Consider the following 17,999-nt stretch of genomic DNA (forward strand, 5'->3'; position numbering starts at 1 on the left):
GGACAAGGGACTAGGGGAGGGAGAGGGGACTAGGGGAGGGAGAAGGGACTAGGGGAGGGAGAAGGGACTAGGGGACTAGGGGAGGGAGAGGGGACTAGGGGAGGGAGGGGGGACTAGGGGAGGGAGAAGGGAGAGGATGTGGTAAGGGGTATGGCTTTCTATCCCACAGCTAAAAACAACACATTGAAAAGATTATCTTAAGACCAACAGCATGTTGTATACCTATCCTGCCTTCTGCTGACACAACTGGCACCATTGTGTCTTTTCAGACACAGACCACATGACCAACAGGCTAAAAATACATGGATGGAAAAACTTAACAGATACAGTAGGAAGAGTACGGACTGGACTGGTGTAGTTATGATGAGGTCTGGACTGGTGTAGTTATGATGAGGTCTGGACTGGTGTAGTTATGATGAGGTCTGGACTGGTGTAGTTATGATGGGGTCTGGACTGGTGTAGTTATGATGAGGTCTGGACTGGTGTAGTTATGATGAGGTCTGGACTAGTGTAGTTATGATGAGGTCTGGACTGGTGTAGTTATGATGGGGTCTGGACTGGTGAAGTTATGATGAGGTCTGGACTGGTGTAGTTATGATGAGGTCTGGACTGGTGTAGTTATGATGAGGTCTGGACTGGTGTAGTTATGATGAGGTCTGGACTGGTGTAGTTATGATGAGGTCTGGACTGGTGTAGTTATGATGAGGTCTGGACTGGTGTAGTTATGATGAGGTCTGGACTGGTGTAGTTATGATGAGGTCTGGACTGGTGTAGTTATGATGGGGACTGGACTGGTGTAGTTATGATGAGGTCTGGACTGGTGTAGTTATGATGAGGTCTGGACTGGTGTAGTTATGATGGGGTCTGGACTGGTGTAGTTATGATGAGGTCTGGACTGGTGTAGTTATGATGAGGTCTGGACTGGTGTAATTATGATGAGGTCTGGACTGGTGTAGTTATGATGAGGTCTGGACTGGTGTAATTATGATGAGGTCTGGACTGGTGTAGTTATGATGAGGTCTGGACTGGTGTAGTTATGATGGGGTCTGGACTGGTTTAGGTATGATGAGGTCTGGACTGGTGTAGTTATGATGAGGTCTGGACTGGTGTAGTTATGATGGGGACTGGACTGGTGTAGTTATGATGAGGTCTGGACTGGTGTAGTTATGATGAGGTCTGGACTGGTGTAGTTCAAATCAAATCAAATCAAATCAAATTTTATTTGTCACATACACATGGTTAGCAGATGTTAATGCGAGTGTAGCGAAATGCTTGTGCTTCTAGTTCCGACAATGCAGTAATAACAAGTAATCTAACTAACAATTCCAAAACTACTGTCTTGTACACAGTGTAAGGGGATAAAGAATATGTACATAAGGATATATGAATGAGTGATGGTACAGAGCAGCATAGGCAAGATACAGTAGATGGTATCGGGTACAGTATGTACAAATGAGATGAGTATGTAAACAAAGTGGCATAGTATAGTATAAAGTGGCTAGTGATACATGTATTACATAAGGATACCGTCGATGATATAGAGTACAGTATATACGTATGCATATGAGATGAATAATGTAGGGTAAGTAACATTTATATAAGGTAGCATTGTTTAAAGTGGCTAGTGATATATTTACATCATTTCCCATCAATTCCCATTATTAAAGTGGCTGGAGTTGAGTCAGTGTCAGTGTGTTGGCAGCAGCCACTCAGTGTTAGTGGTGGCTGTTTAACAGTCTGATGGCCTTGAGATAGAAGCTGTTTTTCAGTCTCTCGGTCCCAGCTTTGATGCACCTGTACTGACCTCGCCTTCTGGATGATAGCGGGGTGAACAGGCAGTGGCTCGGGTGGTTGATGTCCTTGATGATCTTTATGGCCTTCCTGTGACATCGGGTGGTGTAGGTGTCCTGGAGGGCAGGTAGTTTGCCCCCGGTGATGCGTTGTGCAGACCTCACTACCCTCTGGAGAGCCTTACGGTTGAGGGCGGTGCAGTTGCCATACCAGGCGGTGATACAGCCCGCCAGGATGCTCTCGATTGTGCATCTGTAGAAGTTTGTGAGTGCTTTTGGTGACAAGCCGAATTTCTTCAGCCTCCTGAGGTTGAAGAGGCGCTGCTGCGCCTTCTTCACGATGCTGTCTGTGTGAGTGGACCAATTCAGTTTGTCTGTGATGTGTATGCCGAGGAACTTAAAACTTGCTACCCTCTCCACTACTGTTCCATCGATGTGGATAGGGGGGTGTTCCCTCTGCTGTTTCCTGAAGTCCACAATCATCTCCTTAGTTTTGTTGACGTTGAGTGTGAGGTTGTTTTCCTGACACCACACTCCGAGGGCCCTCACCTCCTCCCTGTAGGCCGTCTCATCGTTGTTGGTAATCAAGCCTACCACTGTTGTGTCGTCCGCAAACTTGATGATTGAGTTGGAGGCGTGCGTGGCCACGCAGTCGTGGGTGAACAGGGAGTACAGGAGAGGGCTCAGAACGCAACCTTGTGGGGCCCCAGTGTTGAGGATCAGCGGGGAGGAGATGTTGTTGCCTACCCTCACCACCTGGGGGCGGCCCGTCAGGAAGTCCAGTACCCAGTTGCACAGGGCGGGGTCGAGACCCAGGGTCTCGAGCTTGATGACGAGCTTGGAGAGTACTATGGTGTTGAATGCCGAGCTGTAGTCGATGAACAGCATTCTCACATAGGTATTCCTCTTGTCCAGATGGGTTAGGGCAGTGTGCAGTGTGGTTGAGATTGCATCGTCTGTGGACCTATTTGGGCGGTAAGCAAATTGGAGTGGGTCTAGGGTGTCAGGTAGGGTGGAGGTGATATGGTCCTTGACTAGTCTCTCAAAGCACTTCATGATGACGGATGTGAGTGCTACGGGGCGGTAGTCATTTAGCTCAGTTACCTTAGCTTTCTTGGGAACAGGAACAATGGTGGCCCTCTTGAAGCATGTGGGAACAGCAGACTGGTATAGGGATTGATTGAATATGTCCGTAAACACACCGGCCAGCTGGTCTGCGCATGCTCTGAGGGCGCGGCTGGGGATGCCATCTGGGCCTGCAGCCTTGCGAGGGTTAACACGGGTTATGATGGGGTCTGGACTGGTGTAGTTATGATGAGGTCTGGACTGGTGTAGTTATGATGAGGTCTGGACTGGTGTAATTATGATGAGGTCTGGACTGGTGTAGTTATGATGAGGTCTGGACTGGTGTAATTATGATGAGGTCTGGACCGGTGTAGTTATGATGAGGTCTGGACTGGTGTAGTTATGATGGGGTCTGGACTGGTTTAGGTATGATGAGGTCTGGACTGGTGTAGTTATGATGAGGTCTGGACTGGTGTAATTATGATGAGGTCTGGACTGGTGTAGTTATGATGAGGTCTGGACTGGTGTAGTTATGATGAGGTCTGGACTGGTGTAGTTATGATGAGGTCTGGACTGGTGTAGTTATGAGGTCTGGACTGGTTTAGGTATGATGAGTAGGTAGGGCGGCAGGTAGCCTAACAGTTAAGCACGTTGGGCCAGTTACCGAAACGTTGCTGGTTCGACTCCCGAGCCGACTAGGTGAAAAATAAGTTGATATGCCCTTGAGCAATCAAATGGATTTATAAAGCCTTTTTTTTTACATCAGCTGATGTCACAAAGTGCTGTACAGAAACCCAGCCTAAAACCCCAAACAGCAAGCAAGATACTTAACCTTAATTGCTCCTGTAAGTCGCTCTGGATAAGAGCATCTGCTAAATGTACAAATAAATTAAGTCTGGAGTGGGTGTAATTATGATGAGGTCTGGACTGGTGTAGTTATGAGGAGGTCTGGACTGGTGTAATTATGATGAGGTCTGGACTGGTGTAGTTATGATGAGGTCTGGACTGGTGTAGTTATGATGAGGTCTGGACTGGTGTAGTTATGATGAGGTCTGGACTGGTGTAATTATGATGAGGTCTGGACTGGTGAAGTTATGATGAGGTCTGGACTGGTGTAATTATGATGAGGTCTGGACTGATGTAGTTATGATGAGGTCTGGACTGGTGTAGTTATGATGAGGTCTGGACTGGTGTAATTATGATGAGGTCTGGACTGGTGTAATTATGATGAGGTCTGGACTATGCACAGATTGGCATCTATCTTTATGGGGAGGAGATAGATATACAGCATAGGTAGAGGCCATGGATACACACGCATGTTGGGTTAGCTGGGGGTGTGTGAAGAGGATTGTCTGTTGTTATTACTACCATGGTCCAGGCCTGTGTGTTTTTCAGGACAGGGGATGATAAAAAGGATAAATAAGTGGTTCTCCGTCTGTCTGCAAATGGCAAAATATATACAGTGGGGAGAACAAGTATTTGACACACTGCCGATTTTGCAGGTTTTCTTACTTACAAAGCATGTAGAGGTCTGTAATTTTTTATCATAGGTACACTTCAACTGTGAGAGACGGAATCTAAAACAAAAATCCAGAAAATCACATTGTATGATTTTTAAGTAAATCATTTGCATTTTCATTTAAAAATTACAGACCTCTACATGGTTTGTAAGCAGGAAAACCTGCAAAATCGGCAGTGTATCAAATACTTGTTCTCCCCACTGTATATATATGAGATATATATATATATATATATATATATATATATATATATATATATATATATATATATATTTTACTAGGTAATAAGTTAATAATAATAAGTTTAGCAGGTAATAATAGAGAGGTGTACGAGGTAAACTAATTTTAATATACTGAATGCAACATATTGATCTCACACTGACATTTGCAGAAGCAGTAAATCATTATTTGTGTCCAAAATATACAGTTCATAGAATATTGACTTGTCAGTCCATGAAATACACATTCACATGTTAGTCATTTATCAGAAGCTCTTATCCAGAGAGACTTACAGGAGCAATTAGGGTTAAGTGCCTTGCTCAAGGGCACGTCGACAGATTTTTCACAATGTTGGCATCACACATGTGGAGAGTGTGCAAAGCTGTCATCAAGGCAAAGGGTGGCTACTTTGAAGGATCTCAAATATAAAATATATTTTGATTTGTTTATCACTTTATTGGTGACTACATAATTCCATATGTGTTATTTCATAGTTTTGATGTCTTCACTATTATTCTACAATGTAGAAAATACTACAAATAAAGAAAAATGGAATGGAATGAGTAGGTGTGTCCAAACTTTTGACTGGTACTGTAAAAATTCAGACCCTTTCCTATGAGACAAGAAATTGAGCTCAGGTGCATCCTGTTTCCATTGATCATACTTGAGATGTTTCTACAACTTGATTAGGAGTCCACCTGTGATAAATGTAATTGATTGTACATGATTTGGAAAGGCACACACCTGTCTATATAAGGTCCCACAGTTGACAGTGCATGTCAGAGCAAAAACCCAAGCCATGAGGTCGGAGGAATTGTCCATAGAGCTCCGAGACAGGATTGTGTTGAGGCACAGATCTGGGGAAGGGTACCAACAAATATGGTAGAGTGGCCAGACGGAAGCCACTCCTCAGTAAAAGGCACATGACATCCTGCTTGTTGTTTGCCAAAAGGCACCTAAAGGACTCTCGGACCATGAGAAACAAGATTCTCTGATCTGAGGAAACCAAGATTGAATTCTTTAGTCTAAATGCCAAACGTCACATCTGGAAGAAACCTGGCACCATCCATACAGTGAAGCATAGTGGTGGCAGCATCATGCTGTGGGGATGTTTTTCTGCGGCAGGGATTGCAGGAAAGATGAACGAAACAAAGTACAGAAAGATCCTTGATGAAAACCTGCTCCAGAACACTCAGGACCTCAGACTGGGGCGAAGGTTCACATCCTAACAGGACAACGAACATAAGCTCACAATGTAGGAGTGGCTTCAGGACAAGTCTCTGAATGTCCTTGAGTGAAACAGCCAGAGCCCGGACTTAAACCTGATCGAATATCTCTGGAGAAACCTGAAAATAGCTGTGCAGCGACACTCCCCATCCAATCTGACAGAACTTGAGAGGATCTGAAAAGAAGAATGGGAGAAACTCCTCAAATAGAGGTGTGCCAAGCGTGTAGAGTCATGCCCAAGGAGACTCGAGGCCATAATTGCTGCCAAAGGTCCTTCAACAAAAGTACTGAATAAAAAGTTGAAATGTGGCGGAATGGTGCCGGAATGGATGTTGCCGTTTTACAGGCCCTTAACCAACCAATTGTTCTATTTTATGTGTTTTTTCACATTGTTTGTAACTTATTTTGTATATAACGTTGATGCTACAGTCTCTTGTGACTGAAAATAGCTTCTTATCAGAACAGCAATTATTCACCTCGAACTGGATGAAGATTTTTTCTTTAATGAGTCTGATAGGAAGGATATAATGTTGCTCTCAGACAAGGCCCAAATCCCCGTCAATCGCATGAAGAAAATAAGGAAATACAGGGGGCTGAGATCAGAGTGCCTTGTGAGAATTTGTTGGCGAGTAGATAACCCGCCTCTACCATCCGCTATATTGGCCAACGTGCAATCTCTGAAGACTAAACTGGATGAGCACCGTTCGAGACTATCCTACCAACGGGACATTATAAACTGTAATATCTTATTGTTTCACCAAGTTGTGGCTGAAGGATGACACGGATAATCTACATTTGGCTGTTTTTTCAGTGCATCGGCAGGACAGAACAGCTACATCCGGTAAGACGAGGCGTGGGAGTCTATTTGTCAATAACAGCTGGTGCGCAATGTTTAATATTAATGTAGTCTTGAGGTATTGCTCGCCTGAGGTAGAGTACCTCATGATAAGCTGTAGACAACACTATCTACCAAGAGTTAATCTATATTTTTCATGGCCGTCTATTTACCACCACAAACCGACGCTGGCACTAAGACCGCATTCAATGAGCTGTATAAGGCCATAAGCAAACAAGAAAATGCTCATCCAGAGGCGGCGCTCCTAGTGGCTGGGGACTTTAATGCAGGCAAATTTAAGTCCGTTTTACCTCATTTCAACATGCATGTTACATGTGCAACCAGAGGAAAAAAAACTCTAGACCAACTCTAATCCACACACAGGGACGAGTACAAAGCTCTCCCTCGCCTTCCATTTGGCAAATGTGACCATAATTATATCTTCCTGATTCCTGCTTACAAGCAAAACCTAAAGCAGGAAGTAGCAGTGACTCTCAATCACACTCCACACTGCCCTTTCCCACCTGGACAAAAGGAACACCTATGTGAGAATGCTGTTCATTGACTACAACTCAGTGTTCAACACCATAGTGTTCAAATCTGTACAAAATACTGTAAAACTCATAATCTGTCAGTGTGGTTTAATTTGACACTATTCCTCAACAAGATGTGTTAGAAAAAGGTGATTTTTTTAAACTAGTTGTTACTCAAATCGCTAGTCGCTCATTAAAAACCATTTCTGAGTCTGGTATTGCAGGTTACTCGTTGCCAGTGTGAAATTGCCTGTCTAAACAGGGAAATAATTGTTCAGTAGGCTAAGTAAATTCCCCTTGCTTTCTAAACACATGGCACACATCTTAGGTTGCGGTTGGTATCAGACCGTAATGGTTTATGTTAGAGAAAAGAATGCTATAGTATCTATCCTGTCAGCTATATACCCCCAGGCTTAGGTGATGTTGTTGTTGAGTGCTGTAGCGTAGCTGAATATGTGTCCTGAGATGCTTTCCAATGGGAGAAGGGGAGGAGTCAGGGGGAGGAGTCAGGGGGGGTTGAGAGGAGGAGGGGATTGAGGAAGCGATGGAGATCAGAGTGAACAAGGGAAACCTGGGCCTTGCTGGGATTTCAAACCGTGATGAGTTGGTCTGCATCTCAAATTGCACCCTATTCCCTATACAGGGCTCATAGGGTTGGGGTCAAAAATGGTGTACTACATACAGAATAGGGTGTCATTTGGGACACGCCTTGGACAGAGGAAAGGTCACTGCAGCCTGAGAAGCTGGGCATGTGCACCGGGATGACGGTTTGAGAGGACTGGAGCGGGGTCAAAGTTTTGGGGAGGGAGTGGGAGTCAAGGGGGGAAGTCAGTGAATCAGCGCAACAAGAAGAAATGAACCTCTGATAGAATAATAGTGTAGAACATTTAAACAAGCAGAAACTCCACAGAGCAACAGACAAACTGACGAACTGATCGACGGACACACGGATAGACAGACTGAGACAGAGGAGGGGGCATGCAGGCAGAGGTGCAGGGGTTGAGGAGGGTGGGGGGGCAGTCAGAGGTGCAGGGGTTGAGGGTGGGGGGGGGCAGGCAGAGAAAGGAGGGAAGTTGGTTTCTAGACATACTGACCTTCAGGTCCCTGTGCACTATGTCATGTTGGTGAATGTGATGAACACTGTCTAGAATCTGGGTGATACAATGACTGTGAAGACAAAACAGAGAGAAGGAGAGGAGAGGAGGGAGAGATGGAGGAAGGGCAAGGTGGAAGGAGAGAGGATAAGAAGGTGGAGGAGACAAGTGGACAGGTGAACATAATGATGTGAGATGGAAGTGAAAAAAGAATGCCCCAATTGATGGACAGAAAGGAGGAGAGAAGGAGGAGAAGAGTTGATAGAGATGTTTGAGTCAGAATGGTCCAGGAAAAGTGAGGAGGAGGGAGTGAGAGATGGGAGGAACAGGGAGATGGAGAGAGAAATGAAAGGAGGAGGGGAAGTGAATAAATGCAGTGAGGAGTGAGGAGACAAAACCGTTTCAAACATGATGAGACACAAGACTACCAACAACGGCACAGCCAGACAAACTCAGAACACAGAGAGAAAGGAAAGAGAGAGAGAGAGAGAGAGAGAGAGAGAATGAGAGAGAGGGAAAGAGAGAGAGAGAGAGAATGAGAGAGAGAATGAGAGAGAGAATGAGAGAGAGAGAGAGAGAGAGAGAGAGAGAGAGAGAATGAGAGAGAATGAGAGAGAGAGAGAATGAGCGAGAGAAAGAGAATGAGAGAGAGAGAGAATGAGCGAGAGAAAGAGAATGAGAGAGAGAGAGAATGAGAGAGAGAGAATGAGAGAGAGAGAGAGAGAGAAAGAGAGAATGAGAGAGAGAGAGAAAATGGAGAATGAGAAAGAGAGAGAGAGAGAGAAATTGAGAGAGAGAGAGAAAGAGAGAGAGACAGAGAGAGAGAGGAGAAGGATATATATACAGAGAGGGAAGATAGAGAAAGAAAAGAGAGAAGCTGAGAGGGTGAAGGAGAACGAGTGAGTGAAAGGGATGGGAAGAGATGGGAAGAGTGAGAGAGAAAGCAGGAGTGAGGAAGCGAGCGAGGCAAAGAGGAAAGAAAGGGATACAGAGCGGACAGCAGGGGATACAGAGAGAACAGCAGGGGATACAGAGAGGAAAGAAAGGGATACAGAGAAGACAGCAGGGGATACAGAGAGGAAAGAAAGGGATACAGAGAGGACAGCAGGGGATACAGAGAGGAAAGAAAGGGCTACAGAGAGGACAGCAGGGGATACAGAGAGGAAAGAAAGGGATACAGAGAGGACAGCAGGGGATACAGAGAGGAAAGAAAGGGCTACAGAGGGGACAGCAGGGGATACAGAGAGGAAAGAAAGGGATACAGAGAGGACAGCAGGGGATACAGAGAGGAAAGAAAGGGATACAGAGAGGACAGCAGGGGATACAGAGAGGAAAGAAAGGGATACAGAGAGGACAGCAGGGGATACAGAGAGGAAAGAAAGGGATACAGAGAGGAAAGAAAGGGATACAGAGAGGACAGCAGGGGATACAGAGAGGAAAGAAAGGGATACAGAGAGGACAGCAGGGGATACAGAGAGGACTTCCGGGGATACAGAGAGGAAAGAAAGGGATACAGAGAGGAAAGAAAGGGATACAGAGAGGACAGCAGGGGATACAGAGGGGAAAGAAAGGGATACAGAGAGGACAGCAGGGGATACAAAGAGGAAAGAAAGGAATACAGAGAGGACAGCAGGGGATACAGAGAGGACAGCAGGGGATACAGAGAGGACAGCAGGGGATACAGAGAGGAAAGAAAGGGATACAGAGAGGACAGCAGGGGATACAGAGAGGACTTCAGGGGATACAGAGAGGAAAGAAAGGAATACAGAGAGGACAGCAGGGGATACAGAGAGGAAAGAAAGGGATACAGAGAGGACAGCAGGGGATACAGAGAGGACAGCAGGGGATACAGAGAGGAAAGAAAGGGATACAGAGAGGACAGCAGGGGATACAGAGAGGACAGCAGGGGATACAGAGAGGAAAGAAAGGGATACAGAGAGGACAGCAGGGGATACAGAGAGGACAGCAGGGGATACAGAGAGGAAAGAAAGGGATACAGAGAGGAAAGAAAGGGATACAGAGAGGACAGCAGGGGATACAGAGAGGAAAGAAAGGGATACAGAGAGGACAGCAGGGGATACAGAGAGGAAATAAAGGGATACAGAGAGGACAGCAGGGGATACAGAGAGGACAGCGGGGGATACAGAGAGGAAAGAAAGGGATACAGAGAGGACAGCAGGGGATACAGAGAGGACAGCAGGGGATACAGAGAGGACAGCAGGGGATACAGAGAGGAAAGAAAGGGATACAGAGAGGACAGCAGGGGATACAGAGAGGAAAGAAAGGGATACAGAGAGGACAGCAGGGGATACAGAGAGGAAAGAAAGGGCTACAGAGAGGACAGCAGGGGATACAGAGAGGAAAGAAAGGGATACAGAGATGACAGCAGGGGATACAGAGAGGAAAGAAAGGGCTACAGAGAGGACAGCAGGGGATACAGAGAGGAAAGAAAGGGATACAGAGAGGATAGCAGGGGATACAGAGAGGACAGCAGGGGATACAGAGAGGACAGCAGGGGATACAGAGAGGAAAGAAAGGGATACAGAGATGACAGCAGGGGATACAGAGAGGAAAGAAAGGGCTACAGAGAGGACAGCAGGGGATACAGAGAGGAAAGAAAGGGATACAGAGAGGACAGCAGGGGATACAGAGAGGACAGCAGGGGATACAGAGAGGACAGCAGGGGATACAGAGAGGAAAGAAAGGGATACAGAGAGGACAGCAGGGGATACAGAGAGGAAAGAAAGGGATACAGAGAGGACAGCAGGGGATACAGAGAGGACAGCAGGGGATCGATGTGGAACTGTTATTTAAACTAACCAGTGGATGGAAAGAATAGCAGTGTGAGTGAAGTGAAGAGGTTAATGTGCCTTTCCACCCTGTGTGTGATGTGCAGTGAAGGAGTTCAATGTACTGGTCATACTGTGACTAACAGCAGGATATAACGTGACTAACGGCAGGATATAACGTGACTAACGGCAGGATATAACGTGACTAATAGCAGGATATACTGTGACTAACAGCAGGACATAACGTGACTAACGGCAGGATATACTGTGACTAACAGCAGTATATAACGTGACTAACGGCAGGATATACTGTGACTAACAGCAGGATATACGGTGACTAACAGCAGGATATACTGTGACTAACGGCAGGATATACTGTGACTAACGGCAGGATATACTGTGACTAACAGCAGGATATACTGTGACTAACAGCAGGAGGCTTTTCCACATGGCTGATAATATGGAAATCATTTATTTTGTGTTTAATAACAGAAAACATTTTACATCCTGTTCTACATATGTGTTTTGTCACGGCAACACCAGTACATGACGGCAGAAAAACATTTGAAACTATTAAAACAAATTATCTGAGTGTGTGACTAATTATGCCGACATAATTAAAGGCCCAATTATTGCTGGTCTCCTATGAAAAATGGGGCAGGGCTGACCTGGATGACTGACTGACTGACTGACTGACTGACTGACTGACTGACTGACTGACACACACACACACACACAGAGAGAGAGAGAGACACGCACGCACACACACGAACACAGACACTCACATACCAGAAAAATTAAGAGACTTGTGTTGTCTCAGATACAGTACTGCACATTTACAGTACAGTACAGACACCTGCCTTCGTTTACAGTATTGTTTACAGTACAGACACTTGCCTTCATTTACAGTATTGTTTACAGTACAGACGCGTGCCTTCATTTACAATATAATTTATTGTACAGTAGAGACGCCTGCCTTTATTTACAGTATCAATTACAGTAAAGTACAGACACCTGCCTTGATGATTTACAGTATAATTTACAGTACAGTACAGACACCTGTCTTCATTTACAATATCATTTACAGTACAGTCACCTGCCTTCATGAATGGCAGTACAGACACCTGCCTTCATTTACAATATAATTTACAGTACAGTCACCTGCCTTGATGATTTATAGTACAGTACAGACACCTGCCTTCATTTACAGTACAATTTACAGTACAGTACAGACACCTGTCTGCATTTACAATATAATTTACAGTACAGTCACCTACCTTTATGAATTACAGTACAGTACAGACACCTGCCTTCATTTACAATATAATTTACAGTACAGACACCTGCTTTCATTTACAGTACAATTTACAATACAGACACCTGCCTTCATTTACAGTACCATTTACAGTACAGACACCAGCCTTCATTTGCAGTACCATTTACAGTACAGACAGACACCTGCCTTCATTTACAGTACCATTTACAGTACAAACACCTGCCTTCATTTACAGTACAATTTACAGTACAGTACAGACACCTGCCTTCATTTACAATATAATTTACAGTACAGACACCTGCCTTCATTTACAGTGCCATTTACAGTACAGACACTTGGCTTCATTTACAGTACCATTTACAGTACAGACACCTGCCTTCATTTACAGTACAATTTACAGTCCAGTACAGACACCTGCCTTAATTTACAGTACCATTTACAGTACAGACACCTGCCTTCATTTACAGTACAATTTACAGTACAGACACCTGCCTTCATTTACAGTACCGTTTACAATACAGACACCGCCTTCATTTACAGTACCATTTACAGTACAATTTACAGTCCAGTACAGACACCTGCCTTCATTTACAGTACCATTTACAGTACAGACACCTGCCTTCATTAACAGTACCATTTACAGTACAGACACCTGCCTTCATTTACAGTACCATTTACAATACAGACACCCGCCTTCATCTACAGTACCATTTACAATACAGACACCGCATTCATTTACAGTACCATTTATAGTACAATTTACAGTCCAGTACAGACACCTGCCTTCATTTGCAGTACCATTTACAATACAGACACCCGCCTTCATCTACAGTACCATTTACAATACAGACACCTGACTTAATTTACAATATAATTTACAGTACAGACACCTGACTTCATTTACAGTACAATTTACAGTCCAGTACAGACACCTGCCTTCATTTACAGTACCATTTACAGTACAGACACCTGCCTTCATTTACAGTACCATTTACAGTACAGACACCTGCCTTCATTTACAGTACCATTTACAATACAGACACCGCCTTCATTTACAGTACCATTTACAGTACAATTTACAGTCCAGTACAGACACCTGCCTTCATTTACAGTACCATTTACAGTACAGACACCTGCCTTCATCTACAGTACCATTTACAATACAGACACCGCATTCATTTACAGTACCATTTACAGCACAATTTACAGTCCAGTACAGACACCTGCCTTCATTTGCAGTACCATTTACAATACAGACACCCGCCTTCATCTACAGTACCATTTACAATACAGACACCTGACTTCATTTACAATATAATTTACAGTACAGACACCTGACTTCATTTACAGTACAATTTACAGTACAGTACAGACACCTGCCTTCATTTACAGTACCATTTACAGTACAGACACCTGCCTTCATTTACAGTACCATTTACAGTACAGACACCTTCCTTCATTTACAGTACAATTTACAGTCCAGTACAGACACCTGCCTTCATTTACAGTACCATTTACAGTACCGACACCTGCCTTCATTTACAGTACCATTTACAGTACAGACACCTGCCTTAATTTACAGTACCATTTACAATACTGACACCGCCTTAATTTACAGTACCATTTACAGTACAATTTACAGTCCAGTACAGACACCTGCCTTCATTTACAGTACCATTTACAGTACAGACACCTGCCTTCATTTACAGTACCATTTACAGTACAGACACCTGCCTTCATTAACAGTACCATTTACAGTACAGACACCTGCCTTCATTTACAGTACCATTTACAATACAGACACCCGCCTTCATCTACAGTACCATTTACAATACAGACACCGCATTCATTTACAGTACCATTTATAGTACAATTTACAGTCCAGTACAGACACCTGCCTTCATTTGCAGTACCATTTACAATACAGACACCCGCCTTCATCTACAGTACCATTTACAATACAGACACCTGACTTCATTTACAATATAATTTACAGTACAGACACCTGACTTCATTTACAGTACAATTTACAGTCCAGTACAGACACCTGCCTTCATTTACAGTACCATTTACAGTACAGACACCTGCCTTCATTTACAGTACCATTTACAGTACAGACACCTGCCTTCATTTACAGTACCATTTACAATACAGACACCGCCTTCATTTACAGTACCATTTACAGTACAATTTACAGTCCAGTACAGACACCTGCCTTCATTTACAGTACCATTTACAGTACAGACACCTGCCTTCATCTACAGTACCATTTACAATACAGACACCGCATTCATTTACAGTACCATTTACAGCACAATTTACAGTCCAGTACAGACACCTGCCTTCATTTGCAGTACCATTTACAATACAGACACCCGCCTTCATCTACAGTACCATTTACAATACAGACACCTGACTTCATTTACAATATAATTTACAGTACAGACACCTGACTTCATTTACAGTACAATTTACAGTACAGTACAGACACCTGCCTTCATTTACAGTACCATTTACAGTACAGACACCTGCCTTCATTTACAGTACCATTTACAGTACAGACACCTTCCTTCATTTACAGTACAATTTACAGTCCAGTACAGACACCTGCCTTCATTTACAGTACCATTTACAGTACCGACACCTGCCTTCATTTACAGTACCATTTACAGTACAGACACCTGCCTTAATTTACAGTACCATTTACAATACTGACACCGCCTTAATTTACAGTACCATTTACAGTACAATTTACAGTCCAGTACAGACACCTGCCTTCATTTACAGTACCATTTACAGTACAGACACCTGCCTTCATTTACAGTACCATTTACAGTACAGACACCTGCCTTCATTTACAGTACCATTTACAATACAAACACCCGCCTTCATCTACAGTACCATTTACAATACAGACGCCGCATTCATTTACAGTACCATTTACAGTACAATTTACAGTCCAGTACAGACACCTGCCTTCATTTTCAGTACCATTTACAATACAGACACCCGCCTTCATCTACAGTACCATTTACAATACAGACACCTGACTTCATTTACAATATAATTTACAGTACAGACACCTGACTTCATTTACAGTAAATGTACAGTCCAGTACAGACACCTGACTTCATTTACAATATAATTTACAGTACAGACACCTGACTTCATTTACAGTACAATTTACAGTCCAGTACAGACACCTGACTTCATTTACAATATAATTTACAGTACAGACACCTGACTTCATTTACAGTACAATTTACAGTCCAGTACAGACACCTGACTTCATTTACAATATAATTTACAGTACAGACACCTGACTTCATTTACAGTACAATTTACAGTCCAGTACAGACACCTGCCTTCATTTACAGTGCCATGCCCCGCCCCACCCAGCTATGCCCTTCCCTCCCCCGCCCTGCCCCGCCCCGCCCTGCCCCGCCCTGCCACACCCCACCCCATCCCGCCCTGCCCCGTTTTTTTCCCTCATCAAGCTATACCCCATAATGACAAAGCAAAATCTGGTTTTTAGAAATGTTTTCTAATGTATAAAAAATAAAACACTGAAATATTACATTTACATAAGTATTCAGACCCTTTAGTCAGTACAATGTCGAAACACCTTTGGCAACAATTACAACCACGAGTCTTCTTGGGTATGACGGTACAAGCTTAGCACACTTGTATTTGGGGAGTTTCTCCCATTCTTCTCTGCAGATCCTCTCAAGCTCTGTCAGGTTGGATGGGGAGTGTTGCTGCACAGCTATGTTCAGGTCTCTCCAGAGATGTTCGATCTGGTTCAGTCTGGGATCTGGCTCGGCCACTCAAGGACATTCAGAGACTTGTCCAGAGGCCCCTCCTGCATTGTCTTGGCTGTGTGCTTAGGGTCACTGTCCTGTTGGAAGGTGAACCTTCGCCCCAGTCTGTCCTGAGCACTCTGTAGCAGGATTTCATCAAGGATCTCTCTGTACCTTGCTTCGTTCATCTTTCCCTCGATCCTGACTAGTCTCCCAATCCCTGATGCTGAAAAACATTGCCACGCCATGCTCCACCGTAGGGATAGTGCCAGGTTTCCTCCAGACATGATGCTTGTCATTCAGGCCAAAGATTTTCAATCTTGGTTTCATCAGACCAGAGAATCTTGCTTCTCATGGTCTGAGAGTCTGTTAGGTTCCTTTTGTCAAACTCCAAGCGGGCTGTCATGTGCTTTTTACTGAGGAGTGGCTTCCGTCTGGCCACTCTACCATAATGGCCTGATTGGTAGAGATGGCTGTCCTTCTGGAAGGTTCTCCCATCTCCACAGAGGAACTCTGAAGCTCTGTCAGAGTGACCATCGGGTTCTTGGTCACCTCCCTGACCAAGGTCCTTCTCCCCCATTTGCTCAGTTTCGCCTGGCGGCCAGCTCTAGGCAGAGTCTTGGTGGTTCCAAACTCCTTCCATTTAAGAATGATGGAGGCCACTGTGTACTTGGTGACCTTCAATGCTGCAGACCTTTTTTGTTACCCTTCCCTAGATCTGTGCCTCGACACATTCCTGTCTTTGAGCTCTACGGCTCAATTCCTTCAACCTCATTGCTTGATTTTTTTCTCTGACATGCACAGTCAACTAGAGAGGTGTGTGCCTTTGCAAATCATGTCCAATCAATTGAATTTACCAAATGTAGATTCCAAACAAGTTGTAGTAACATCTCAAGGATGATCAATGGAAACAGGATGCACCTGAGCTCCATTTCGAGTCGCATAGAAAAGGGTCTGAATACTTACATAAATAAGGTATTTTTTATTTATTTGCAAAAATGCCATTATTGTATTGTGTGTAGATTGATGAGGAAATGTATTTATTTTTTATTATAAAAAAAATAAAAAAAACAATTACCCCCTTTTTCTTCCCAATTTCGTGGTATCCAATTGGTAGTTACAGTCTTGTTTCATCGCTGCAACTCCCGTACGGACTCGGGAAAGGCAAAGGTCGAGAGCCGGGTGTCCCCCGAAACACAACCCAACCAAGCCACACTGCTTCTTGACACCATGCCCACCTAACCCGGAAGCCAGTCACACCAATGTGTCGGAAGAAACGCCGTACACCTGGCGACCGATTCTGGACTCGAACCCAGAACCTCTAGTGGCACAGCTAGACATTCTGTCGCAAAATTTTGCTGCTAACCTTGTGCGACAGAAAGCCTTTTCCTTTTGGACAGAAATTGCAAGAATATGGAGAGTTATGAAGTTATGAAAACTGAAAACTGTAACGTAACAAAGTGTAGAAAAACAACAAATGCTAAAAAGTTAACATTTGAAACAAAACCAAAGCATGGCTTGCTGTCATAACTTGTCCATAGACTGCTTACAGGGTGAGCAAACCAAAATGTAATTTTGTAACTTGGATGAACTTTAACGTTGAGTGTGGGGGGAAAAAATGTAAATCCCCTAATAGCAGGAACAGTACCATTTAGTGGTCAGAACCTGGTAATATCAGGGTGTAGGATGGGACATAAACATAACTTCAGTTACTAATTTCTCTGAACTGGGGGAAAAAAACATCACCAAATTCAGATTTATTTACATAGGATGAAGAAATAATACTCCAAGCTGCAGTTCCATACTACTTGTCAGACATAGAGAACTGATACTGTACACTCATTGGTAGGA

General features: G+C 44.0%; 1 protein-coding gene across 14 annotated transcripts in view; it reads right to left on the reverse strand.

Moving 5' to 3' along the window:
* Positions 1 to 17,999, reverse strand: part of LOC110536395 (calcium/calmodulin-dependent protein kinase type II subunit beta) — a 163,105-nt gene that overhangs the window by 103,989 nt on the left and 41,117 nt on the right. For 10 of the 14 annotated variants that reach the window (XM_036936365.1, XM_036936363.1, XM_036936371.1 and 7 more), the window contains exon 6: positions 8,284 to 8,356. The exons of 3 other annotated variants lie outside the window; for them this stretch is intronic. In XM_036936365.1, coding sequence (XP_036792260.1) covers positions 8,284 to 8,356 — 73 coding nt within the window. Of the gene's footprint in view, positions 1 to 8,283; positions 8,388 to 17,999 lie in introns of those variants that run through there. One more of the 14 variants, XM_036936368.1, reaches the window with a different exon arrangement.

Source organism: Oncorhynchus mykiss, chromosome 11 (genome assembly GCF_013265735.2).
Source record: "Oncorhynchus mykiss isolate Arlee chromosome 11, USDA_OmykA_1.1, whole genome shotgun sequence".
NCBI lineage: Eukaryota > Metazoa > Chordata > Actinopteri > Salmoniformes > Salmonidae > Oncorhynchus > Oncorhynchus mykiss.